Source organism: Agelaius phoeniceus, chromosome 29 (genome assembly GCF_051311805.1).
Source record: "Agelaius phoeniceus isolate bAgePho1 chromosome 29, bAgePho1.hap1, whole genome shotgun sequence".
Taxonomy (NCBI): Eukaryota; Metazoa; Chordata; class Aves; order Passeriformes; family Icteridae; genus Agelaius; species Agelaius phoeniceus.
Genome location: NC_135293.1, coordinates 2,431,086 through 2,458,009, shown reverse-complemented (window position 1 = coordinate 2,458,009; position 26,924 = coordinate 2,431,086). Strand labels below are relative to the sequence as shown.

Below are 26,924 nucleotides of genomic sequence, written 5' to 3'. Positions count from 1 at the left end.
CACAACTGCCCTGGCCACCAAACACATGAGGAATTCCACCGAGGAGGAGGAGGAAAGACCCAGGAAAAAATGAGGCTTTACCTTGTAGAGAGATGGGAACTTCAGCCAGAACTGCATTTGGGACATTTTAGAGCAGCATTCGGGGGGCTGTCGGTGCGGGAGGCAGCAGCAGGGGGAGGGTGCTCAGAGCAAAGTGCAGAAAGGTCCATTCACAGCCAGGGCTCATCAGGGGGCTTTAAAAGCCAACATGAAGCAGCCAGAGCAGGGAAAATGGAGACTCGGGGCCCGGCAGAGCCGTCCTGAGCCCGGAGATTTGCATAGACTGTTTAGTCACGACGACGAGAGGGCTCTTACTTCCTCTAAGTCCAGGGCTGACTTTCAGGAAATGATGCCTGCTTGGTAAGTCAGTGAAATTACTGGCAGTGCGAGGAGAATTACTGTACGTGGTGTAATCCAACCACAGAGCACAGTAAACAGCTCTGCGGAGCCAGAGCCTTCCAGGCTCCCTCTGCTCCTCTCCCCGGCCACCCAAAGCCAGGTTTTGTCCCCCTGGCAGCCCCTGCTCTGGGCTGGGGGTCCTGCCCTTCTGTTCCTACCCCTTCACCCCCAGTTTCAGGGCTCAGGTGAAATGGTTGAAGTGACAAAGCTCATGAGGAGTATTCCCATGTTGGTGTCCCCATCAGGAGCCATGTGCTCTCTTTGTGCCAGATTTTGTCCCCCTGGAGCCCCTGCTCTGGGCTGGGGGTCCTGCCCTTCTGTTCCTACCCCTTCACCCCCAGTTTCAGGGCTCAGGTGAAGTGATAAAGCTCATGAGGAGTGTTCCCATGTTGGTGTCCCCATCAGGAGCCATGTGCTCTCTTTGTGCCAGATTTTGTCCCCCTGGAGCCCCTGCCTTGGGCTGGGGTCCTGCCCTCCTGTCCCTACCCCTGATTTTAGGGCTCAGGTGCAGTGGTGGAAGTGACAAAGCTCATAAGGAGCATTCCCACGTTGGTGTGCCCCCCAGAGCCATGTGCTGCTCTCTTTGTCTTTGGTGTCTGCCCCACCCCAAATGGTGCCTTTAGGAATCCAGAGGAGTGGCCCATTCTCTTCCCTTTCCTCCCTGGGTCACTGTTATTTCCCAGAGGCCGTTGCCTCCTCTTTCCAAAGCTGTCCCTTTTAACTTTAACAGTTCTGGTAACAGAAATAAATTTCTGGTGGGGAAGAGAAAAAGGCACAAAAAGGGGGGATGTAAACTTAATGAAGGTCTCCTCCAACACTGGAGATTAAAGGAATCACCCAACAAATCACCCTCTGGAAAATCCCTGGGAACTGTCGTGTTTGCTTTGGGTGCAAGAGGCTCCTGTTTGCTCTTCCCTGGCAGGGCTGGTGGCAGCCCCAGAGCCAGGCTCTGCCCGTGGGGTCAATCCCAGTTTGCCCAGCAAACCCAGCAGTGCACATGCTGGGAATGGGGAGGGAGAGGAGCCCTGACTGCTCTGAGTCTCCACCATGCTCCCACAACTTCCAGGCACAGTTTCAAGGGAGCACAGCTCATCTCTGTTCCATATTTGAGCCAGCATTCAGTGCCTGCTGCTGTGGCTGTCACTGCTGAGACAGCTCCTCTCAGGGCCTTGTGCTGGGAACAGCTGGAAAATCCCATTTTATCAGGCACTTCTCAAAAAAAAACAGAGCTTTGGAGTGAAAGAAGCACAAAGTCCCAGCAGGCTTATCAAGAGAGGTGAGCAGACAAAGCCCTCCAGGAGAGAGCTGAGTGAGGGAATTCTGCTTTGTGCCATCAGATGAGGAAGGAGGATGGGCCCCTCCAAGGAAAACTCGCCAGGTACTGAGGCTGGAAAACCACCCAGAGGGCAAAAATCTGCAGCAGGACTCGTTCCCAAGGGCAGAACCCTCTGCAGCATCGTGGGACTGAAACATCAACAGTGAGGACCCACATTCCACACCTAGTCCAGGAGTTCTTTTCAATAGGCAATTTGAAAGGAAAACACCTTTTCCCTGGCACAAATGCAGCTGTGGCAGGGTCTGCACGCAGGGATGGGGCTCCCAGCAGGAGCTGGAGCCTGGGCTGGGCTCTCCCTGCTCCCAGACCCACCTCATCTCCCAGTGGAGGCTGCAAGCAGCCCCTCCCTGAGCAGAACGTCCTGCAGGGACTACAGTGACAGAAGAATTCGGTTTCTGTGGGCAGCAGAAAGGCTGAGGGTTCTCAAGGCTGCTTTTCTCTGAATTTGCTGTATTTAAGGGCAGGCTCTGCTGGGGCAGGTGCTTTAATGACATGTGTGGAGTGAAGAGGCCAAATTAATTTCTGAAATGTCTTAATTAGCAACTTGCTGTGTGACCTTGACTGAACCACTATGTCCTGCCTGAGTCAATCAAGGACTTGCAATCTGTGCAACCTTTGGAAGAGCAGGTGGATTATTTCCTCTTCCTTTGCTGTCAGGGGGGGGCAAAATGCAGACATGAGAGACCTGTGTGCTGCTGGAGGAAGTGGGAACACAGCTCAGACACCCAGGGCTGCTGCATTGATTTTGCAAGACCACAGCAGTTTAATCACCAAGGGGAAGACAAACCACTGTGGAACCACCACCTGGAATGTTCCCAACCTGCCTCCCCACAATTCACCCAAGAACACGTGTGCTGACAGACAGGGACAAGGAAAGCAGGATTATTCCAGCTCTCACGTCTGACTTACCCCCTTCCAGCCAGGCCCAGGGAGTTGCTGTGCTGGGGAACTTTCTGCACCCCCTGACTCAGACCAACTCTGCTTTGAATTAAAGCATCTATTTTCAACCATCTCCTCATGGTGTGCTGTTGGATTCTATTAGCAGCACTTTCAAGAGCACTGAGCATTTCAGACTGGCTTTTCCCACTTTTGTTGGCTTTGGCAAAGGAGGAGGCAGGGAACTGTGCCTGCCAAGACCCTCAGAAGGCAGATCTCCATCCCTCCTGCCAGGAGTGGACATTGCTGCTTGGAGGCAGCAACACAGATGAAAACAATCAAGATTAGAACGTGGGGAGGGGGGTATCTGAGCCCTCCAGGCTCTTTTACCCCTTTCCCCAGGGCTCTTTTACCCCTTTCCCCAGGGCCACAGGCATCTGAGGGGGCCCCTGCAATCCACTGACAACAAAGCATACCTCAAAATTATACCTCCCTTCCAAATTATACCTCCCTTCCTCCAGGGAGCCAGCTCAGGGTGCCTCAGCTGGAGCACCCCAAGCCCTTTGGTCAGTGCACAGTGAATTATAACCACAGCCTTCGTTTTCCTTACCCCAGGGCTGCAGGATGTGTCAGGTATCTCAGCCAGAGGGGTTATAAAGTGTTATTGCATCAGCCCAAACCCCAAAGCTGCAGTGCAGAAACAAAGCCATGAGCATGCAAAGCCACTTGTTCTTCCAAGGCCAAGAGCCAGGTAACTGCCTGCAAATGGATTTTAATGTCTGTGTTCCCTGTAGACATAACTCCAGGACAGCAACAGAAGTTCCAGGATGTTTCTTATTCCAGGAAACTCTTTGTTTCAGCCACAACCAAGTGTTCCATATAATTTAATAACTGTTGCATTGATTTCTCCTAAATCACCACAGCTCTGTGCTCTCTGCAGCACTTCTAAAAATTAATACTTTTTTTAAGAGCAGGTTAATTTCTCCTCCTGCTTTAACAAGGAAGATTAAGAGGAGATTGCAAGGGGCTGGTGGTGAGGAGAGGGCTGGTTTATGATTAACACGTGTGCTCAGGAGCCCCCATCCAGCACAGCAGATCAAACAAGGCTGTAACTGCATCTTGACAGAATTACTGAAGGTGACTCTGCCTGGGAGCAGGCAATTCCTCCTGGCCCACAGGGTAAATCCATCTGGCCTGAAGTCCCTCCAACCCACGTTTGAAGAAGGGGAGCAGAGTTCCTTCCAAAGCACCCAGAGCTGGCTCAATGAGGAGAGAAGAGGATCTGCACACCCACCATGTCCCCAGTTCCACCTTCCCCTGGAGCTGCTCCCCCTCCCAGGTTTATTTCTCAGGGCACACCAAGTCAGCAGAGGAGGCTTCTGTGTGTTCAGCAAAGTCCTCTTCTAGAGCCACAAGCAGCACAAAATTAGGCAAAGGGAACACAGACTGCCAGCAAAGGCCATCAGAGATGACAAAGAGCTCAGAGGAATTAGGCAGAGTCTGTGTCTCAATTAATTCTGAACTGTCCAGGGCAGTGAAGTAAAGAAAAATCTGTGGTGGCCAAGAGCAGCAGGGATGCTCTCCTAGAGCAGGATGCTTTGACTCTGTAAGGGTCAGACACAGCTCATAGGGACAACACAGGCCAGAGGATAAGTTCAACCCTCCTGGATTCAATGTTTTATTATGGCAATTCACAGCTCTCACCATCAGTGCCACAAGACAGCACCACCACAGGCACGGTGCCTTTGCAGAACTGCTGCCCACGAGTGCCAGATCCCAGCTCAGCAGCACCTGGGGCTGCAGGAATAACCAGCAGGAAGGGAGGGAAGCAACAGAAACCAAACCCTGCTTCTCTCAGGACTGTGATTTGTAAGGACACGTGGGCAGTCTGCAGACTTTTCCATAAGGAGATGGCACCATGTGGTTGGGATGAGACTTTGGCTGCAGACAACAGTTCCCAAGACCAGAAATGCTGTCAGACCCAACGTGGCCTCCCAGAACTATTTTCTGAACCTCCACTCAAGCCACTTGTTTATATAAAAAATGCCAACAGATCAGCAAGGATGAATCACCCAGGAGCAAGCCAGAACCCTATTGTGCAGGAAACAAGTTCAAGTTCACATCAGGCTGTTCTGGCCATGCAATGAGCACCTTCCCTGCTCAGCAAGGTGAATGGTTCAACCACAGAGGAACTCCCAGAGACATTAGAAAATGTGGCAATTCCCACTCTCAGTATCCCCAAGGTCAGCAAAGCCTTTGCACTCTGCAGGACCAGGACTCCCAAAACAAAACATGGAAGGATGATGAGAGGAAAAACCAATGCCAGAGGAAAAAGCACCAGAACTCCCACTCCGAACTCTACAGCACATGGACAATCACTGCCACCAACAGAAAGGGTTTGCTACACAAATGCCTCAATCATTTGCTCTTTAGACCTTTCAAATCCTTCTTCATTATTCCTCAAAATTCTGGGTTCTGCTGCGGGAGCAAAGCCAAGAGAACAGCCTGTGTCCATGTGTGGAGGCAGCACAAGTCCTCACACAAGCACCTGATCCATTTTGCCTGCCCAAGAACCACAGATTGGACAGGAATCTCTTACCAGCACCTGCAGCACACTCCTCATGTTGCCCCTCGGGCTCCACTGCTCTGTCTGGCACGGTTGGATCAGCCCTGGCCACTCCTACCATGGCAGCAGGAAAGTTTGGAAGAGACAGGTACTTTCCTGAACAGCCACCTGGAAATATGGAACCACCCAGCTGCTCCCACCACCCCTCCTGGATGGCATCTTTCAGCTTCCCAAGCCAAATGTTAATATTTAACAATTTGGTGTCTGGGAAAATGAGAAATCGTTCAAGTGGAAAACATTGCTGAAGAAAGGGCTGGAAAAGCTTCAGGAGACTCCCAGATGGCTCCAGACTGATGCCACTATCTCCAATTTGAGACCTGCTGCTCACCAGAGCCAGGCTCCACCTCTGGCTCCTGTGAGCAGATCTGCAGCTTTTCTCTGGATGGGCAATGCCTGATGGCTCAGAGACCCCTGGGGTTTATCCATGGCTTCCATGTCAGTGCTTAGTGCATCCTGCTCCCAGTGAGCACAGGAGAGACCGTGCAGGGTGCTCAGAAATCCAAATCTGAGTGTTCCAGAAGGCTGACCTGGCTCCATCCTGCAGAATGAGCTGTTAGAGGATGGCTGGAGCCTGACATTCCTCTTCCAGAGACAGCCCCACAGGTGAAATAACTGAGTGCTGTCCCTTGGCTCCAGGGAGCTTCAGCTTGGAAAACAGAGCTCCAGCAAAGCCTGATCCACCGTTCCTCAGTTCCAGGGTGACACATCACTACCCTGTTACCTGTGGAATCTCCAGAGCATGGGCTCACAGACAAAGCATGGAACAGGCCAGGAGAGCACCATGAAGCTGCTTTGCTCATTGTGGAAGCACATGGCACTGCCTGGTGGTACAATACCCCAGTGAAGGAACCGGTTCGGCTGTGTTAGGTTCAGTCCAAACAAAAGCCCATTTGCCTAAAATCAACTCACTCCCATCCATGGCTTCCTCTCCCAAAGGATAAGAGCAGCACAAGCATTATTTCTTGCTCTGGGAACCATTTGAGGTCATTCATGCTTGCTTTGTCTCAGAGCTTCCTGCTCTTTTCTCACCCAGCCAACACAAAGCATCTCCTTTCACAGAGAACCTCCAAAAACCTGCTCCTCCAAGTTGGCTGAGATCAATTTCTGTGATGCAGCAGGGAAGGAAGCTGACTGACCACTGAGATACTAGAAAATACATAAGTTAAAGAAATAATTAAGCCCTTTTCCCGTTGAACCCATCAGCCAAACCCCACCAGACCTGGAGGTGAGACCTGTGGCAGGGACCCCTCTCCCCTTCCCATCACAGCCCCATAAATGGTCTCACAAGTTGATGAGATCACCTTTCTGTCTCGTTCCTCCCACAATTAATTCTGCAGGAGGCAGAGATCAATGCTCCTGTGATTCAATTATTTATCTGGTTTAATCCAGCCAGAAAACCCTGCCCGGCAGCTGCCCAGTGGCTGCCCAGGTGGGTCCCTGATGTGAAGCAGGAGGAGCTGGATGGGGGGACCACACCAAAAAGCACAAATCCCCAGCACCTGCACATCCAAACCTGCAGAAATCAGAGCCCAAAGCAGTGACAAAACCACTCTTTAGCTATACCAAGAAACCAAAGACACAACGAGGGGGGAATTAACACATACACCAGCAGACACCAATGTCTGTGTTAATTCCTAGAAAGGATATAGCCTGTCCCTTCTTTATTCCAAAGTCAGCTCTATCATATCAACTACTTGCAGTTTTTACTGACTAATCTTACCATAAGATGTTGCCAAAAGTAGTGCAATGTTTCAAAACCTCCAAGGAAAAAGCTCCTTCCCACCCACAGAGATCCCCAAGGTGAGGGAGGTCTGGGTCCCCAGAGATGCTGAGTGACTCGGGGTCACTGCTCATTCCTCCCACACTTCAGCTCTGCAAAAACTGACCTGGCTCCACTCTTGGAATGCTAGGCACTGAGTTGATGTAATCCCTAAATATTCACTATTCAGGAATCCACCACTTGTAACCAGTGAGGAAGAACATGCAGCACAAGAGAATTTTGGGAGGGAAATAACCAAAGAGTCTGAAGCGTGTTCAGTTCACACTCTGGGACCCTCCTGCAGCCCCCAGCACCACCAGTGTTTATGCCAAACATCCCTTTAAAAAACAGAAGCTGTTTTACCACAGAGAAGCTCCTACCAAACCATGGACACCTTTCAAATTCCTGGTGTCAGAGAACTGATCCCAACTGCACACAATTCCTCTCTGGGGCTGGACAAATTTATCGCCCATCTCTTCATTTTCCCTAAGTAAGGCAACACTGAAAAGCAATCCCCAGCACTCCAAAGCCTCATTTTTTCCCCAAAGGCATCAGGAACTCTGCACTTACCTGAGGAAAATCCCCATTTTTTGGTAAGAAGTCAGTGGGGTCCACAGCTGCATAGTTTGTATCCAAGAAATGTGGTCTGCTGATGGAATCCATATAAAAATCCTGAGGGGGGCTAAAATATTGCCTGTAAGGAAATGGGAAAAGCAGTTACTCCCTGTCAGTCCCCAGCACTTCTCAGGTCACTTCAGCCTCTGACAGCAGTGAAGCTGAAACTTCAGGATGTCACATACAGGAGAGGGATATTATTGGATATTATCCAGAAGAGAGATGGCAAAATAATACCTCTTCCAGTTCTATCCCACTTCCCAAAGTCAGCAGTGTAAAAATGCTGAATTAAGAATATAATTCTTAATTTGTGTAGACCAGGAAGGACTTAATAGATAAAAATGGTCTGCAGTACCCAATATTTCAGCCTTGATGACAAAGCAGAATGAAGCCCTGGGACATCCCAGCATGATGGGTGTGGTGGACATCATGTGAGGACATGAGCTGCAGGGAGACATCACACCTGAATGCCAGTTTAGGCCACAAAACCCCCAAAACAGCCTCACAAATCAGCTCTGACAGGGAAAGACCCCTGTTAACCCACCCGGACAGGGGGTTCACCACTCACAGAGCCCAAAGGCAGGTGAGAATGGAGGGGTTGGTGACTGGGAAACACAGACAGAACTGTTACCCAGAGAGAGGAAGTAGGGATGTGAGTTCAAAAGCAAGATCAGTGCTCAGCCAACAGGGGAACAAAGCAAAGATCCTGCCTGCTCCACCTGGGCAGGGCCATGCCAGCTTCCTCCTGCTCCCTGCACCCTGCATCCGTTTCCTCCAGGCAGCCAGGGGCAAAAACTGCCACGAGAGCAGCCAATTTCCTTCCTCCTGCCCAGGAGCAGCTCCTGGCCTCTGCTCCACGCCACCTCCTGGTTTGCACAAGCCTTTTCCCTCTCCTGCAGGAGCAAGGAATGTGCTTTGTAATCCTTCCCGTAAGGGGCTGTGCTCCTGCTTGGGCGATTGCCACCACGGGACATCCACCCCAGCTGGGTGGTTTCCTCTTTCCTCACCCTGATGCCCAAAGAATCCACGGCCAGAAACTTGAACAGGGCGCTGGGAAGAGGGAGAAACAGAGTTTGAACAGAACTCCTGCCCAGGAGCTGGGAATGCCAAGCTGCCAAAGGATTATTAAGCAATTAAGGTGCCATGTGTGGCCAGCAGCTCGTTAACGCACCCGGTGAACATTTACATGTGGATTTATGTGCAAACACAGTTATCTCCTCTGATAAATACATTTTTCCTGCTTGTTTCCCATCACTAAAGACAAACCCCTCAAAAATTAACAGCTCTTTCCTCCTTTTCTTTTTGTTTTTCTGTGCTGCCACGGCCTTACCTGCTGCAGAGACACCTGAGACCCTGTGTGAACACAAACCTGCACATCCCAGCTCCCAGAGTCCAGCCCTGATTGTTGGCTCTTTGTAATCCATCCAAGGAAATTAAAATCTGGGCATAAATTCTGGGAATTAATTATTTCCACACAGGAAAAGGCTGGTTTAAAAGGCTTTCAAGCCAAGGCTGCTGTGGTCTCGCTGTCTCTCACACGAGGACACAGCTTGGCCAGCATCAAGGAACTAACCAAGGAATAGGAAAACTATTTTTACTGGAAAAGTGAACACCCTCTCCTCTTCCCCTGGCACTTTGTGGCGAGGACAAAGGTCAGTCAAGGTAACAAGAAACAGAGCAAGAGAGCTCCAACCTCCCTGGCCTGCTGTGGAATGACCAGCTCTGCTTGGTATTTTGTTACCCTTAATCTTGGTCTTCCAATCTGCCCATGTGAGATGCCCTTGGTTGCTGCAGTTTGCAGGGAGAGCCCACAGCAGCTCCAGGCACCACTTTGAGATCCTCCTTGGAAAGCCCCAAAATCCCATCAGTACTTTTGGAGCTGGGCTTTACCTTCCCTGGACTCAGAACTCAAAGCTGTCTCCTCTCATTTGCAGGGTTGGCACAGAGCCATTGACAAGTTTGCTTGAAATAAACCGAGACAAAAATGCTTTAATTGGAAGAATCAGGTCAGTGACCCTGTCACAGCCCAGCTGTGAACACTGCCCTGTCCCCACCTGCTCAGCCTCTCCAGGGCTCATTTCCTGGTAAACTGCTCTACTGTGGGTCAGCAGCTTCCCTCAAATGCTGAAGGGGTTCACTAGACAACCAAAAAACAGCTCCAGAAAGGAAATTTATGCTGTTTTAATCACAGCAGCTGCCCAAGGAGGAACGCTCCGTCGCAATTCCGCTGCATTCCAGCTGCTCATCCAGCTGCTCATCCCAATGAGCATGACCAATGCATCCAAAGCCCTTCTGGGCCCACAGTGCCACTTCTCTGAGACCTCCATGTGTGTTTTGGCCAGGCTCCACCCTCTGTCCTCCACTCAGAGACACAAACTTCTCATCTCAAGCCAGTGGAAGATCAGGGAGAGCTGAGAGGCCACGGGCTGCCTTGGCACTAGCCTGCCACTTTCCTTCCTCACCAGACACCAATCCATGTTTTTCCAGAGCCTGCTTTACTATTTCAGCAAGCAATGCTCCATGCAGAGGTGGAAAAGGGCATAAAAACAACAAGAAAAGTGTAAAGTGGGGACAAAGCTTTGCTGCAGCTGTGTGACACCTCATCCAACAGCACAACTGGGCTGCCCCAGATCCCCCCAGCCAGCAATGCCCTGAGCCTCTCAGCAAGGGAAGCTGAGCTCTGCAGGGATAATTCCTCAGAAAAGAGCTGAGCTGCTGCTCTTCAGAGCTCTGAACCTCCCAGGTTCTTTCAGGGAGGTTGAATACACTGTTGACATTTGTCGGGTTAAGAAAATCTGAACCCAAGAGGCCGCGTTTGGGGTCTTCTGAAGAAATTCCCTAGCATTAAAGTGAACTCCTGAAAAGAAACAGGAAAAACCTGCTTCAGGATAAAGGTGTTGCTATGAGAATAAGCCCTGTCCAAACACAGCCACTTGCAAATGAGATTTCTCTGCAAGGATTCTGAAGAAAAACGTGCACCACTCCTAATGCCAGCTGCATTTTTTCATGTTACAGCAATGGGCTACAATTACAACTGCCTTTAAAATCCCACTTTTCAATGTTTCCATTCTTTCCAGGATTCCTGCCTGTAACCCCCTCACCCTAAATCCACCTAAAACAGAGTCAGTGCCATTTTCAAATACAAAAAGCACAGACTTCTTTTTTTTTTAAGGTGAAATGCAGATATGGAAGATCTCACCTGAAAAGTGATTTTTACACCTCCAGAGGTACGAAGAACAGGAAGCTAAAGGTGCAGCCTTGGCTAAATCATTCCCTAGCAAATCTTTACTACAATGGGCCTCATTTCCAGAATAACTTCAGCAAAGGCAGCAAGTCCAGGTTTGTGTCAGACACAGGCATGTCCTTGCAGGATTGGGCTGTTCCCAGCAGCGCTGGTACGAGCGGCACCGAACAGGAAGAGAGTGAGGGGCAAAACCAGAACAAATGGTCAAGAGGAAAAAAAAAAAAAACTAAAAAAAAAAAACCCCAATGCAATAGATAAACACAATCTAATCTTGTGGTTCAATGCAGCAAAACAGAAATTCTGTTATAGCTCTCTGGAGGATTCACAACATGTAATTTACAGGAATCCTGCTCAAAAAGCACAGCCCCTTCCAATCAGCCAGGCTGGCCAAGAGCAAAAGGCCTGAATGGATCTGAGAAGTCTCCTGTGGGGAGGAGCTGGCACAGCTCAGCTCCCTCAGCACCTGTGGGGCAGCTTCTGGCACCCTCTGATGGGGAACTGCCCTGTGCATCCACCCCACAGCTCCTGCCGTGGCCAGAGGGGACCAGGGCAGCAGGAGCACAGGGACACGAGTCCCCTCATCCCCCTGGCAGAGGAGCTGATCCTCACTGCTCCTGTCTGCCTGGAGTTCACACCCTCCCAGGGACGGATCCTGTCACAGACACGTTTTCTGAAAAATCCTTTCCTTAGGATTTTTTCCTCCTGAGAAGCTGAGAGGCCTCAGGAACAAAATGCAAACAATGGTTATCTGCTGCTGTGGAATGCAACAGGTGCATCTGGGATTGGTCTCATGTGGTTGTTTCTAATTAATGGCCAATCACAGCCCAGCTGTCCAGACTGTCTCGGTCAGTCACAAGCCTTTGTTATCATTCTTTTTCTGTTCTTAGCCAGCCTTCTGGTGAAATCCTTTCTTCTATTCTTTTAGTATAGTTTTAATATAATATATATCATAAAATAATAAATTAAGCCTTCTGAAACATGGAGTCAACATTCTCGTCTCTTCCCTCATCCTCAGACCCCTGCAAACACCATCACAGGATCCCACCATGAAGATGCCAAAATCCCTTTAGGAGGGAGGTTACATTAAATGCCCAGTTTAATGCCAGGCACCTGGAACAGAGTTGTTAGCTCAGGATGTCGAATTCTGCTTCTTTCAGTTCTCCTTCCTCCCACCTCTGACCTAGATACAGAACACATCCTGTGTATCCCTGGATTCACAGAGACCAAAGGAGCCATGGATCAGCCTCCAAACCCCCAGCCCCAACAGAATCACCATCCAAGTCGCTCAGTGATGGCACAAGGCCACTTCATGTTGTGCAAACATTTGTCATATCCCACCTTGTGATGAAGGTTCATTGTAAAGGGAAAATGGAAAACAAATTTTTTCAGTACAGACTTTTAGTGTCAGTCACTTCCAGTGACATGGCAAAGGATTTTAACATCACCCAAAATCTAATCCCCAGTACAGGTAACATCTTCCTCCACATCTGTGCAAACCCAGAGACTGCCCAATGTTTGCTCAGTTGCATCTGTTAAGAATTCCATTAGTGTAACAAATCCAGGCTAAACCAAAGCTGTTTCTCCCTTACTGCAGCCTCCAGGTTTAACAGAAAACAAAGGTTTTTTCTCATTTTTAAAAACAAAAAGCTGTTTGCTGCTGCTCCCAAGCAGTGTCTGAAATGCCACAAGATCAGTGAGTGATGCAATTATTTCCCCATCAGATCATGAAATAAAGTAAACATGGAAAGCAGCAAAGAAACAGTTGAATCACGGGGTGTGCAAGAGCAGAGGGGATTAGACAAAGGAGAACAGCACTCACTGGTTTTCACTTGGGAAAGATGAGGTTGGGAAAGGGACTGGGTAGCAGCTACTCCACGAGTCGGCGGCCAGCATGGAATTCTGCAAGCAGAAGGCACAACAGTTAGAGCAGCAGAGGCCTGGAACCATTACCTGGTGCTGCAGACACGAGGGCAGGCCCATGGCTTCCCTCCCTCAGTGCTTCCCAGAGGCAGAGGTGGCTCTTTGTCTCTCCAAACCTCCAGTTTCAGCTTTGGAACCTACTCCCCTACCACTGTCCCCTTCTCCAGCCCTTGCACAGGACACTCTGAAGGGACAAAGGAAATGGCATCAAGAGGAAATGGCATCAAGCTGTGCCACGAGATGTTAAGGTTGGACATCAGGAGGAATTTATTGGTGGAAAGGGTAGTCAGGCTTTGGCAGGGGCTGCCCAGGGAGGTGGTGGAGTTCCCATCCCTGGAGGTGTCCAGGGAAGGACTGGACATGGCACTCAATGCTCTGGTGTGGTGACAAGGTGGGAATCAGTCACAGATTGAACTTGATGACCTTGAAGGTCCTTTCCAACCTCAGTGATTCCATTATTCTATGATTCAGTCTCTGTGGGATGTCAGCACCAACCCAATAACCTGAAATTGGCTGGCAGAGGTCACATCCAAAAATGTCCTTTTGTGCCTTTTGTCTTCTCACCTCCCTGAACAGTCTCCAGTTAATGGCAAGGTCTTAGCTCAGCTCATACCAATAAAATCAGGGAGAGAACACAGTATCTCCTTACTCAGCTCCACAGCAGCCTTTAATCTGTTCTTTTTGTGCCCAAAGCAATGGAACCTTGTACTTGAAGCAAGAGAAACTTGGGCCTCGCTTGAACCTCTGTGTCCCTGCATGCGACACATTCCAGAGTTTGAAACAGAAAAACTCCAGGAACACATCAGCTATTTTGGGACAGGGTTTGCTTTTTGCCCTGTTGGACAAATGCATCAGGGACCTGGTCTGGTTTTAGCATCTATATCAGGACAAATACAACTTATTTATCTCTGCTGCTCTGGAAACAGAGACAGCTGGACCCGGGCACAGATTCACACGTCTGGTAGAGTTGTGCTGGGGCAGGAACAAAGTCTGCAATCCTGGGCACATTCTCTCAGTCTCTTCAGTCCTTCCTCAAGGAGCTGGCAGCCAGCAGCTTTCAGAGAGGTTTTGCTTTAATCACAGCCCTGCTTTTCCCTCCTCACTTCAGTCCCGCACCCCCCTGCGCAGCCGCCTGGAAAGTCTGGAAATTGCTGCTGTAAACACAGACCAAGACTCCCAGGATCTACCAGGCCAGATTGCTGTGCCCAGACCCCTCCTGGGCCACAGCCTCCCCCTCCCCAGGATCTGCAGGGTCTCACCTCCACATTGGGCACGGCGAGCTGGGAGCGGAGGCCGGGGACGCCGCGGATGGCATCGCCCGGCTGCTGGTGCTGTGGGAAGCTGTTCCCCCCATCCATGGTGGGGTGAGAGCATCAGCCCGTGTCCTGCCTCATGGAGTCCTCAGGAGGGTGGGACAGGCTGTGGAGTGAGTGGTGGCAGCGTCTTCAATTGTGCTCTTCACCCTGCACCATGTCCTGGGCTGGGAAAGAAAGGCGTGTTTAGGTTTTGTGAAAGGGGAGGTGGGGAAAAAAAACTACTTGTGAGCTTAAACATAGCTTAGAGATGAGCAAACAGCCAGCAGCCTGTGAAATGCTGCTGCCTCTTCAGAAAAGAGAGGGTTTTATGGGAAACAGAGCTCTCCATTAGCACCACACCTGGAATTCACCCAGGTTGGAACTGGAACTCACCTCTCCTGCCTTTCACACCAGGAGCCCCGCAGGTCCCTAAGGTCACCCACAGCTGGGCTCAGCCTGAGGAATTTGCTTATCTAATGTACAAGAAGACTCTGCACTCCTGTGTAAACTCATGGTAATCAATTCCCCCAAATTGCCTGTTTTGCTGAAAATGTGCTCTGGAGGTGGGACACTGCTGAGCCAGCAGTGAACCCTCATCTCCCATCCTGTGGAGCTCCGGGGTCTCCCCAGCTCCAAGGCAGATGTTTCTGCACCAAGTCCTTTCCCACACCAGTCAAACCCAACAATACCTTGTTACTCATTTGAAATTAATAGTGTTAATGCCACAAATTCCTGAATTTATCAGCTTCTGGCACTTTCACTTTTTGCCAGGAAAAGGGGATCCAATACAGGAGCATTGTCCTGGCAGGATTAACCCCACAGTAACACCCTGCCTTCAGTGCAGCTTCTCAGCCAAAACCACCAAACTGATTAATTTTCTTCTAAATTCTCCATTATCCCACAGGAAGCCAATTTCCAATTGGATTTAATGGATTAAAATAAAAAAGAGATGGTGAAAGCAACCTATACAACCAGAGGAGCAGAGAAAAGCATCCACAATGTCTTTATTTCCACTGAATCTTTCTTTGCTGCTTCCTGCCTTCCCTGTCCCTCCCCAGAAGCTGAGTAAATCAAAGTGGCCAAAACCTCTGGATGGAGCAATCCAGCCACACACAACACCTACAGAGCACAGACCAAAGCTGTAATTTAAAAGAGCCACCTCTGATCATTCAGGACACACTGTTTATTACAAGGAATATTTTTGAAAAGCCATTTCTGACTCTGAGGCCCTTTAAAAATAAGAGACCCTGCGGTGGACAAAATGACTGTGGCATTTGCAATGGAAAGTGAAATTTAAAGTGACTCCTTCTGCCTTCCCGTGGTGCCACAGCTGTGCCAGCAGTGCCCTCTGGGTAGGGCTCATCTGGGGCTGCAGGGACCAGCCAGGACCCCTGAGCCTGGCCTGATCCTGCAGTGGAGTCACAGGCAAAGCCCTCAAGTGCCCAGGATGTTCTGTGTGAGAAGCAGAGTTCAACAGTCACATCCCACCTATGGAATGCTGTGCGGAGCTCCCAAAGGGATTCTTTGGGTTTTGGTTTTCTTGTAGGGAGAAGGTCCCCCTTTTCTATTTTGCAAAGATTCCCTTCAAGTCCTGCTCAGCTTTAGCCAAGCCAGGGCTGAGGTTTGCTGATCTCAGGGTCAATGTCACCAACTGCTCTGTGTCTATAAAACCCTGTGACTCTTCCTTACACCAGACTTCAGGGGTTTTGCTGCTTTCCTTCTTTTTTTTTTTTTCCCTTACTTGCAACAGCTTTTGAGAGGAAATCAGCAGCAGCGATTCCCGTAAGAGCCATAACAAATGTACAGCTTTACTTACATATCCAAAGGAACTTAGGAAGGGTAAAATCAATATCAGCATCCCTCTGTGCCTGCTCTGCATTAGCTTGTGTCTCACACCACCAGATCTCACTGGTGGACCCTGCAGAGCAGAGGCTGCCTCTAAAGCAGCACCAGCTCCCTGGGAAAACTGCACAACAGATCACACCCCACTGACAAAATGAAGGAAAACTGCTTAGCAAGAAAGCTGTTGGAATGCTCTGAGCCTTGCTTTGTGGGGGGCTGTTGTGCCAGTGCAAAATACACCCAAGCATTGAAAACAGGAGGGGAAAAAGAGGCACTAAGAGACCACTCTACAGCTGGTACCATTCCAGCCATGCTTCAATCCTGGAGGATGCTGAGGGAACTCCTTACCCCAGGAGAGCGGCACCAGCACTTACTGGACACCCCAAAATCCAACCTGCACCTGCCAAATCTTTGTGCTGCAAAAGGAGTTCCTGGTGGTGAACGTGGAGGCTGACCCAGCTCTCACTCTGAGCTCACGCTCCAGTGCCAGCGGCTGCCGTCCAGTTTACACTCCCAAATTCCAAGAAAAAACTAAATAAAACACTCACTAAATCCAGAGACAGAGACTTGCATGAGCCTGAGGACAGCAGGACAACACCCAGCACAGGAACAGAGAAGTGGGAACAGCCCTCGGTTTGTGCCCGTCCCGCCATGCTCCAGGCAGCCACATCACGGAAAACCATAAAAATCAGCAAGATCCAAAGTGCTTCCACATCCCATCCTGCTGCTGTGACAGTAAACACTGATTACACAGAGGCCCACACACGTGAGGGAACAGATACAGCAAACTTTTAAAGTGATTTTCCACCGCTTCTCTTACCAAACACACTCCGAGCAAGCAGCAGCTTCCGCTGTTATGGCAAATCCCCGGAGAGGAGGCTCCCAGTCCCAGCACTCGTGTTGGGAGAGGGCTGGGAGGGGAAAGCCCAGCCCTCAGCAGCAGCAGCAGCAGCACACAGAGACTGTTCCCAACTTCAGCCACTTTAGTCACGTCTCCTTGCAGCAGCACTATGGAAGAGCAGCCATCCCCCAGATCCAGAGAGAGGACACGACCCTAAAAATCCCACTGGACATTTTCCTTCCTGGCCGAGGAGCCCAGGTTTGAAAGTGAAAGCAGCTCCCTGCACAGGATGACGAAGCCCCGGAGTGATTTCATCCTATCACTGAGCTCCAGAACAGTTTCAATATTCCAAACAGTTTGCTTAAAGGTTTGCTGTCAGCACAGGGACTAAGGAGCAGCTCCAGCCTGGAATTTCTCTGGAATTCATCATGTCTAGAGGTTACAGAGCACAACTTTCAGCTTTTAACAGCTTGGGCTTTTCAGGCACTTCTCAGACCAGCGATCCAGCAGGAAAATTCTAACTGGGAACACACAAAGAACTGCTGTGCTGTAACCAGGATGGACAGAGATGGGAGTAAGGGCTTGGATCACTGATATCTACTATCAGAAGAGGTGAAAACAACCCAGTAAAATGCAGCCAGCACTTCCTCCCGTCGTGTTCCACCCTTTGTTGGTGTATTTTAAATTGCCTCCATTAAAGGAACACAGCCAGAAACCCACAGACATGCCCGGAGCAGCGGGAGCTAAACCTGCCGATCATGAATTACCACGAGCTGGGAACAACAAAAACACCTTGGGAATGTGATCCTGTTCTTCCTCCTGCTCAGGGATCAGTTCTCCTCACCCTGCCCACCCCTACAGAGCAGAGGTGGAGCCCCAAAGTGTCCCCACCTTACTGCACCCACTCATGAGCCCCCAGCAGGGGCACCCATGGGAATTCTGCGGGATGTAATGGCCCCAAAGAAATGGGAAGTCAACCCTACAGAACTCTGAACAGCCAGTTTTACTTCTCAAGCACCCAGGCACCTTCAAGTTCCTCTTTCATGCTTCTCCTTGACGTATATTTGGGAAGTTCAGACCAAACAAGCAGATGGGAATAGGACTCAGTCCTGTCACCAACACAAAGGAGAACACCAGAGCGGAAAACGCGAATTACGGGTGATGAAAATGGAATTGCTTCAGGGCATCCTAAGCCAGCACTTTGAGCCACCCTGATCTCCTGAATGCTTTGAGCATGGAAAAGGTTCCTGGGACACAAGTATTGCAACCCTGGAGCTGGGCACAGCACTGCCAGGCTCCAGGGCAAATCCTGGCATCACCTGGCCACCACAACTCAATGCAGAGCTGCAACGTGGAACAACCCATGCAACCAATTAACTGTGGGAAGCAGTCTGCAAGGAAAGGGAAGAAAAATCTGGATCATTCCAGAGATTCTTGCAAGAGCTATGGTGGTGCAGGCAAAAGAACAAACCTGCCCTCCAAGGGCAGCAGAGTTTGTACAGGGAAGAGCTTGATGCTTCAAGCAGTATTTGCTGCTCCTCGTCTGACACTCAGACCATACAGGGGAAAACCAATCAAATACAGCTTTTTGGAGGGAAAAGTCCCTTTTAGGAGAAATTATTAACTGCCCCCCACAGGTAAATTCCACCTATCCCTGCTTTTCCACCTGGAAACACATAGGACTATTTCTGGACAGGGCAAAAACGCCTCCCAGACACCACCCATGCTCTGCCAAGGAACTCGGCACATTCCTCTGTAAATCCACCCAGCATCACCCTCACACATCCAGCATCAACGTTCCCAAGCCACAAACACATCCCTGCAAGGCAGAGGCAGTGGCTCAGACACCAGGTCCGTGGAACATTCCCAAAACCAGCTTTGGGCACCTCCCAGCACGAGGCAGAGCCTGAGCAGGGCACTCAGAGCACTGGGGCTGCTCCCCTTCCACAAAGAACTTGGCTAAGCAAGGTCAGAAGCCAAGAAAATGCAGGTCCCAAATTCTTTACACTTTTTCTTCAGTTTCTCTCCCAAGAGATGCTTGGGAGAAACCCTCTGGAGCTGAGCAGGTCCCAGTGTAGGAAAACCACTTCAGGACATCAAAGCCAACTTCCCTAAGGATTAGGGCAGCCTTAAGGCAGACTCAACGTGCACCTGCTCCGTGAGAGGCGTGTTCACTTTGATCACACCCACACTTGTGCAGACCTCGATTGTGTAACCAAAAAAGACTGAAGAGTTTTAAGTTTTAAACAGAAAAATGTCTCAGGAGAGTATAAACCTTTCCTGAAGGATCCAGAGTCTTACGGTGACAAGTCACAGCATGGTTTGTTCCTGTGCAGAGACCTCCCAGCAACATTTGAACGAGACACGTACAGGCTTATTTTAGCAAAATGAGGGTGTAAACATCCAAAAAAACAGACCCCCATGAAGTAAAGAGCTTTTGGCAGAGATAGCAGAACTCAGGCTTCCAAAAGCTCCAGCTGGCACCTTATGGAGCTCTGCAAAACCTGGCAGTGCTGCACAGGACACAGAGCACTCCCAACCCCACAGCAACAGTATTAGCACATCATTTTCCACTTAAACATTCCCACCAGCAGCTGCTCTTGGTTCAGCCATTCCTGCATGGCTCAGGACGAGCTCAATGCTCAGATGATACCAGGATGATGTGCAGCAGGAACAGCCCCAAAGAGGCACACAGCCAACACCCTCCTGCCCTCCAGACTCACCCCAGGGTCAGTGCATGGGCCAGGAAACCCTCTGGGGGTTTGGATCCCAGCTTTGGGATGCCAGTGCTGAACCTGCAGGACCTGCCCTGCCCAGCCTATCTCATTTTTACTGTAACTCGAGCCTGCAAAGGGGGAGCCACAGTCCTTACACTGGAACTTACACTTACACTGGGTTACTCTGAGGAGTTTTAGAGCTGGCATTAGTATTTAATAAGGTGAAGCCTCTGGTATCAGCCCAGATAATGGTCTGACAGCACTGGTTCCGTATTGTATTCAGACTCTGAATTGGGCCAGTACGGGCTGCACCACAGCAGAAGCTCGGTGCATGATGGATTCATGGCTCCACACTGACAGAGAAGAAGTTTGGATCAGATATTAGGAAATCCTTCCCCGTGAGGATGCTGAGGCTCTGGCACAGGCTGTCCCATCCCTGGAAGTTGGATCCCTGGAACCCAAGGCCAGCTTGGACAGGGCTTGGAGCAGCCTGGGACAGTGAAAAGTGTCCCTGACCATGGCAGGGGGTGGAACTGAATGAGCTTGGAGGTCCCTCCAACCCAAACCATTCCGTGATTCTGTGATCGCTGTGCAGCTGGAGAGGGAGTCAGAAACACGAGATGGAGCCAGAAACACGAGGGTTCGCTGGCTGTGGCCACCCCGGCTGTACCGGGACAATTCCCCATCCGGACCCGGCTCGGACAGGGTTGGAGGGGTCTGGGCTTTGCCGGGATCGCGGTTCCAGAGGCTCCGCAGCATCTCCGGCTCTGTCCCATGCAGACACGCGCTGCCGGTACCGGCACAGCCCCGGGCGGTCCCCGCCGAGCCCCCCCGGCCCCGCTCCACACGCGGGACGGACACGCGTGGGGGACACGGGCGCCTACAGCGGGAGCGGGGCCGTCTCCACAGGCTGCTCCGGGCCCGGCCCGAGCCCCGCAGCCCGCGGACTCCCCGCGGCACCGACCGACGGCTCCTGGGACAGGCCCGGCCGGGGGCCACGTCCCCACCGAGCCCCCCAGCCCGGCCCGAGCGGGCCCGCGGTCCCCGCCCACGGAGAGATCGGGCCGGGGGGGAGGAAGCGGCGGGCCCCGGGGGCAGCGAGCGGGCGGCCCTTACCTGTGTCCGGGGGTCGCGGGGGGTGCCGGGGGTCCCGGGGACTCCGGGGCTCAGGCTCCCGCCCGGCCGCCGCCGCCTGGCGCCGCTTCCGGGTCCGCCATGTTGGAAGTGCCACAGAGCTTCCGGGGAAGGGGGAGGCGGCGACCGAGCGAGAACCGGGAGCGGGGAACGGGGGAACGGGGGAACCGGCAGTGGGCAGCGGGAGAACTGGGGGAACGGGAAACGGGAGTGGGCAGCGGGGGAACGGGAGAACCGGGCCCGGGGCAGCCGGGCCAGGCCGCGGGGCGGGAAGCAGGAGAGGCAGAGCTCGGAACTCGGTGTCGGTGGGAGCCGCCAGGGTGGCCCCGAGTGATGAACGGGCAGCGAGGCCCGGGGCCGAAGGAGCCCCCGGGGCAGAGGGAGCCTCCGGGGCCGCCTCCCCCCGTTCAGGAGCGGGCGCTGCCCCCGGAGCGGCGGGTCCGGGTCCACACCCGGCCCAGGGGCTCCCGGGGGGCTCCTGTGGGTCCCGGCACCGCCCGTTCCCACAGGAACGGCACCGGTGTGGATCCGGAGCATTCACGTTTCGTCTCACATCCATCCATCCATCCATCCATCCATCCATCCATCCATCCATCCATCCCTCCGTCCATCTCAGGATGGGATGGAAATGGGAGGCAAACCAAAGTCCTGGAGCAGCCTTGGCTGTGCACACCATCAGCACCATCAGACTCCGCAGCCCGAGTGGAGTCTGTCCAGTCCTTTTCCTCTCGAAAGAAAAGGAAATTCCTCACTTTTCCTCCCTGCAGGACTGGGGCAGCAGCTCAACCCACAGAGGACACAGGAGAGCTGGAAACACTCAAACCCTGAGCAGCTTCCAAGGATTCTGCCCACTCCCATGCCACAAGTCGTGCTGCAGGAATTAAATGAATCACAGGGCTGGAGAATGACCTGCTCCTCACTCGTTTTCCCCACACTGGGCCTTTTAATATTTTTAATTTCCCATTTCTTGCATTGGATTCATGCCATCTTTGCAGTCCCACAGTAGGAACAAAATCCCAGAGGGTCGCACAGAAGCCTCCTGGATGGGTCTGTTTTTACACCAGCACAGCAGCAGCCAGAGGGAACTGATTTATCCCCAAGAAGGGAAGTACTGGCAGATGGGAACCACGTTAACACCGGGTCCTTGGGAATTCTGGGTGTGTGCCAGGGACAAAGGGGGAACCAGGAAGGTCTGTGACAGTCCCCTTCTCCCCCTGCTAATCCCACTGCTCCCATCCTTCATTCATTTGCATATAGTAATTAATCAAGGCAATCCTGTCACATTTTCCAACATATCCTTCTTACAGAGATCCTTCTTTTGAATCCCCCCCCAGCTCTTTATTTGGTGTTACACAAATACAAATAAATAAGCACAGTGGGAGAACACACAGGGATCCATCCAGCACTGAATCTGCCTCCTCCCAGAACCACCAAACCTGGTTTTCCCTTACCAGGATCTCTTCCTCCTCCCACCCCAGCCCAGATCCCAAATCACACAGGAAACCCCAATGAAGCAGAAGTGATGCTGGGAGACTGTGCCTGCACTGGTGGGAGATGTGGGGACATCTGGGTTGTGTCCTGGTCTGTTTGCCCCTTTACAGGAGCAATGTCCCTGGAAAACAGCCTGGCTTCTCCAGGAACAGCCTTTCCCAGGCAGCTGGTCCCTGTAAGACAGCCAGTCTCAGGAAATGGGGACAAAGATGGGAGTTTTGGGGAGCTGGTCCCTGTAAGACAGCCAGTCTCAGGAAATGGGGACAAAGATGGGAGTTTTCAGGCCCTGATCCCATGGGCTCAGCTGCACAGCAGCTCCACATTGGGGTGTGCCTGGCTGCTGTCACCCACTGCCACTTCCTGTTTTTTCCCAGAGCCTGGAAATCCCCTGACTTTCCGTGGGGTGAGGGCTGTGGATCCACGCCACCAGCTGGCCCTGTGCTCCCGGAGCTGCGGGAAGAGGCAACCAGGGGACAGACCCTGCCCTGTGCAGGGTCCTGGCAGTGCTGGGGCCATGCAGGGGGCAGGAATGGGACCATGCTGGGGTGCCAGAGTCCCACAGAACCATCCCATGTCTGAATAAACCCTTCTGTGCCCCCTTGGCTGGGTTGTGGGGCTGCAGAGGGTGAGAGTTCAGCTCCTGCAGTGCCCTATGTGCCACAAGCTTGGCAGGTGTCAGCTGTTTCTCCCAGTTTGTGACCTCTCCACTGGAGGGAACAATGCTGGTGCAAATATTTGGGAAAGCCCAAGAGCCTCTGGCTTTGCCTGATGCACCTGCAGCCCCAATGGGGGACAGGGCTGGGGGATACCTGAGGGTACCCCATGTGAGTCCTTGGCTTGCCCCACTCCAGTGGCCATTCCTGGAGAGTCGAGCAGGATTTTGCCTTTTGGGGAGGATTATCCTGCCACCATGGTGAGAGAGGGAGCAGGACAGGCAGTGGGATGGGCAGGGAGCAGAGTGTGGAGTGTCAGGAGCTCCTCCAGCCAATGCTGCCCTCCCACTGCTGGGAACACCTCGGGAAGGGGATGCACAGCACTTACCAGAATTTCGGGGATGGGTTCCAGCACTTTGGACTCGGTGCCAAGACTGGAATAAATCACCCGGGGCTGGGCGCTGTCGTGACAGAAGCCGTTGGGGGAGGAGGGAAAGGCAGTGCTAGCAAGATTGTAGGGCTTGGCAGAGCAGCCCCTTCTCTGCATCCCCTCTTTGGAACCCTTGGAACCTCCTCCCGACCCTTCACAGGCTCAAATTCCTTGAACAAACTGGAGCATTGCAGTGCTCTGACTCTTTGGGGACTCATGGGGCCCTGACCCTGCTCAGGCCCCCCATAACGGGCTCAGGGTTCTCCCACCTGTGCTTTGGAATCCATGCAGTGCCAGCAGCTCTCGTGGAAAGGGAGAACTCATGGATTTGTCCTGCCCTGCCTCAAATGAACTGCTCAGCTCTCGGAGCTGGTGCTCCATGCTGCAATCCCAGCTGAGTTCGGCTCCATCCCTTCGGCCAAAGGGTTCGAGCCTCTGGCACAGTGGGGCTGGAGGCAGCTGCAGGGGTATCGTGGTTGCCCTGAGCTGACACTGCACAAACCCCATGTACCGGCACCGGTTCCCGGTGTTCCCGGCCGGAGCTGCAACTCCGGGCTGGACCCAGGGAGCTCCGGTATCCGGTGAAACCGAGCCTTGAACGGCCCTGTGGGGGGAGCAGCGTGCGCAGCCCAACCCTTACGAGCCACCGGAGGATGCCCGCAGGAGAAGCGGCTCTGCCGTGGCCGGGGCCGTGAGGGGGAGGCGGCGCAGGGAGGAGCCCGTTCCCTCGGGCCGTGCCGGGGTCTGGGCGGGCGCTGGAGCCGGGCGCCATCATTTTGGGGATGCCCTCGCAGTTGCTTGGCTGGACTTACACAGCCACGCTGGGCGGGATGGGACGAGGCGCAGCCGGAACCGAGCGGAACGGCGCGGGCTGGGGGAGCGGGTTCACCCCAAACCCGAAGCGGCTGCAGCGCGGCGGGCGGACCGTGAGGGCGGCGGGGCAGGGCCGCTCCCAGGCGGGGCAGGGCCGGTTCCGTGCCGGTCCCGTCTCCATGACTCCCGCGTGCCCTCTGCCCTCCGCCCTTTACCGCCTGTCGCCCCGCCTCCGAGCGGTGATTGACAGCGCTTACAGCCAATCGTAGCGCGCCGCCGCCGCCAGCCCCGCCCTCAGTCGCGATGGACATCGCCTATGAACTATCACACTGAATTGCACCTCAAACCCCGCCCATAGAGATGACGGACAGCTCAGTTAACCCATCATATAGCCCCGCCGCCGGCCGGAGTGGGTGGGAGGGTCGTTCGTAACGAACCAACCGGAACCCGACGTGATGCAGCCGCGGCCAATCAGCGTTCGAGCGCTCGGGGACGGGACCGACGGCGTGGCCAATGGGGGCGCGCGCTGGGGCGGCGCGAGGCGCGGAGCGGGGCGGGGGGGGGGACGGAACGGCGGGGGCGGGCGGGGACAAGATGGCGGCAGCGGCGTCGGCGGCGCGCGCGCGGCGGGGCGGGCGGTAACGGGGCGGCGCGACCGGGACGAGGAACGGGACCGGGGCCGGGAGAGCGCCAGGGGGCAGCGGCCGAGGGGCGGCCCCTGAACTTGGGGGGACGCGGGAGGCGGCGGCTCGGCGGGGCGGAGCGCGGCGCCGGGGCCCGGCCCGGCTCCCCCGCCTGGCGGTGGGGAGGGGGGACTCGGCCGCCCGCCCCCCCCTCCCCCAGTTCACCGTTCGGGCCGGCGGGAACGGCCGGAGCTGCGTGCGGGGTAGGACCCGGCCCGGGCCGGGAAGGGCCTGGAGGTCACCGAACCCTCTCCCCCCCCCCCTCTCCGGGAGTCCGTCCCGTCCCATCCCGGCTCCGGCGCTGATTTTGTCGCACTGAAAGTGTCCTGTCCCCTGTCACCTCTCTCTGCTGTCCCGCCGTACCCTGCCGCCAGCCCCGGTGACACCTGTGGGAGGTGCGGGAGAGACCGTCCGGGCCAGGTGGGCATCCCTGACCGCCCTTCCTCTCTCCGTGAGGAACCGGACACCGGGCAGGAGATCCCCCGGGAGCAGCCGGGTGTTGGGGCACGGGGCAGAGGGTCTCCCTGAGCCCCCCGGGATCAACGGGGCCGGGGTGGGTTGTGTTGTCCTGCACCGCTGACACCCGGAGCAGAGGTGGTGGTGACACATCATGTGCCGGGCGGAATCCCGGTGGATGAAGGATGCCCCCGGGAGCTCTCGGTAGGCACCGAAGGCCTCAAACTTTTGTAGGCGAAAGCGAAGACGCAAGAATTGATTGGGAAAACTCCTTCAAGGAAACTTGCTTCCAGCTCCCCAACGGCTGAACCCCCACCCCGCGGCCCGTGCTCCGGGGGGAGCACACACCTTCCCACCCCGGCTGGGAATCATGAGCTCCTAGGCATGGAAAGTCACGAGAGGGACTGGGAGCTGCTCTGGTTCCACGGGGTGGCCTGACGGGCCCGGAGATGACCTAACTCTTTAGGATCAAACTGGGCCCAGTCAAGGCCAGTTGACTGGGAAGAGCCCCCGGTAGCGGGACCGGGTCGGAAGCAACGTGAGTCCCAAACTGAGTGTGTCCCGTCACAGATTTATGTTCTTTTTCAAAGACATTCTGGAGCCAGGCCGGGATCTTTTGGCATCCAACTGACCTGGAAGCAGCTCTTAGGTTTGGTTTTCTTTTTTCTTTTTCCTTCTTTTTGTTGGTTGTTTTTTTTTTTTTTATTATTATTATTCATGTTTGTACAATCTTCTGGATATTTTTTTCCCGAGAAGGAGTAAAAAGGGAGTGTTGGAAACTTAACAAACAGGATTAAAGCCTTGAGTGCTTAAGGAAAAAAAAAAAAAACAACAAAAAAACAAAACAGGTTAAGGAACTTAATCCAGGATGGATCTGCAGGAGCCCCAGCAGCTGGGAATGTTTGCAGAGAGCGAGCTGATGTCGGTGGGGATGGACACGTTCATCCACCGCATCGACTCCACCGAGGTCATTTACCAGCCCCGGCGCAAACGGGCCAAGCTCATCGGCAAGTACCTCATGGGAGACCTGCTGGGAGAGGGCTCCTACGGCAAAGTCAAGGAGATGCTGGACTCAGAGACCCTGTGCAGGAGAGCTGTGAAGATCCTGAAGAAGAAGAAGCTGCGCCGGATCCCCAATGGGGAGGCCAACGTGAAAAAGTGAGTAAAGAGTTCTGGGAGCTGGATGGGTCAGCTTGGTCCTTGTTTAGCAGCTGAGCTCCTGTGTTGTTTTAGCTGACAGCGTGGCTCTGCTGTGGAAGTGCTTTCTAATCCACAGGTATTTAGTAATCTCTTCCCTCTGAACAGCAGCCAGTGCTCTGGGTGAGGCTGTGCACAGGTTCCCAAGGGCTGGGACAGTCTGGAATACGCCACTTTGGTGTCATTTCATGGATAAAATATTGTTTCTTAAAGCAGTTCCTCTGTGTCCTCTCACCTTTCCCAGCCAGCAGCGCCTGGGTGAGGCGAGACCTTACAAACACACCTGGTGTCCTCACAGGGTCATTCCTGTATCTGCCCAGGTGTTCCAAAGGCCCTGGAGCTCTCTGTGGTGGCAATTCCTCCTCCCACCCATGCAGAAGGTGGCTGGAACAGGACCCAATATATGGGGCACCCCATGGGCACAGGAAGTTTGGGGTTTTTTTCCTTGGTTTCATTTCTAAGGTCCTTGGGAGTTAACTCAAGGCTGTCGCCAGCTGATTTCTGTGGCTGTAAAATGGGGCCAAGGGTTGTCAGCTCTCTGTGCCTCTGCCACACCTG

General features: G+C 53.2%; 2 protein-coding genes across 3 annotated transcripts in view; one reads left to right on the top strand and one right to left on the bottom strand.

Annotated features, from left to right (window-relative positions):
* The window catches only part of SBNO2 (strawberry notch homolog 2), a 49,630-nt gene extending 28,873 nt beyond the window's left edge, over positions 1-20,757 (bottom strand). Inside the window, exons 1-4 of one of the 2 annotated variants that reach the window (XM_054649977.2) lie at positions 20,626-20,757; positions 14,074-14,294; positions 12,714-12,793; positions 7,606-7,729 (exon numbers count right to left, since the gene is read on the bottom strand). In XM_054649977.2, coding sequence (XP_054505952.2) covers positions 7,606-7,729; positions 12,714-12,793; positions 14,074-14,172 — 303 coding nt within the window. In that variant the 5' untranslated portion in view covers positions 14,173-14,294; positions 20,626-20,757. Of the gene's footprint in view, positions 1-81; positions 289-7,605; positions 7,730-12,713; positions 12,794-14,073; positions 14,295-20,625 lie in introns of those variants that run through there. The other variant, XM_054649978.2, reaches the window with a different exon arrangement.
* A 3,892-nt stretch (positions 20,758-24,649) lies between these two features.
* STK11 (serine/threonine kinase 11) overlaps positions 24,650-26,924 on the top strand; it is a 32,593-nt gene continuing 30,318 nt past the window's right edge. The window contains exon 1 of the mRNA XM_054650006.2: positions 24,650-26,327. Coding sequence (XP_054505981.1) covers positions 26,038-26,327 — 290 coding nt within the window. The 5' untranslated portion in view covers positions 24,650-26,037. The remainder of the gene's footprint in view (positions 26,328-26,924) is intronic.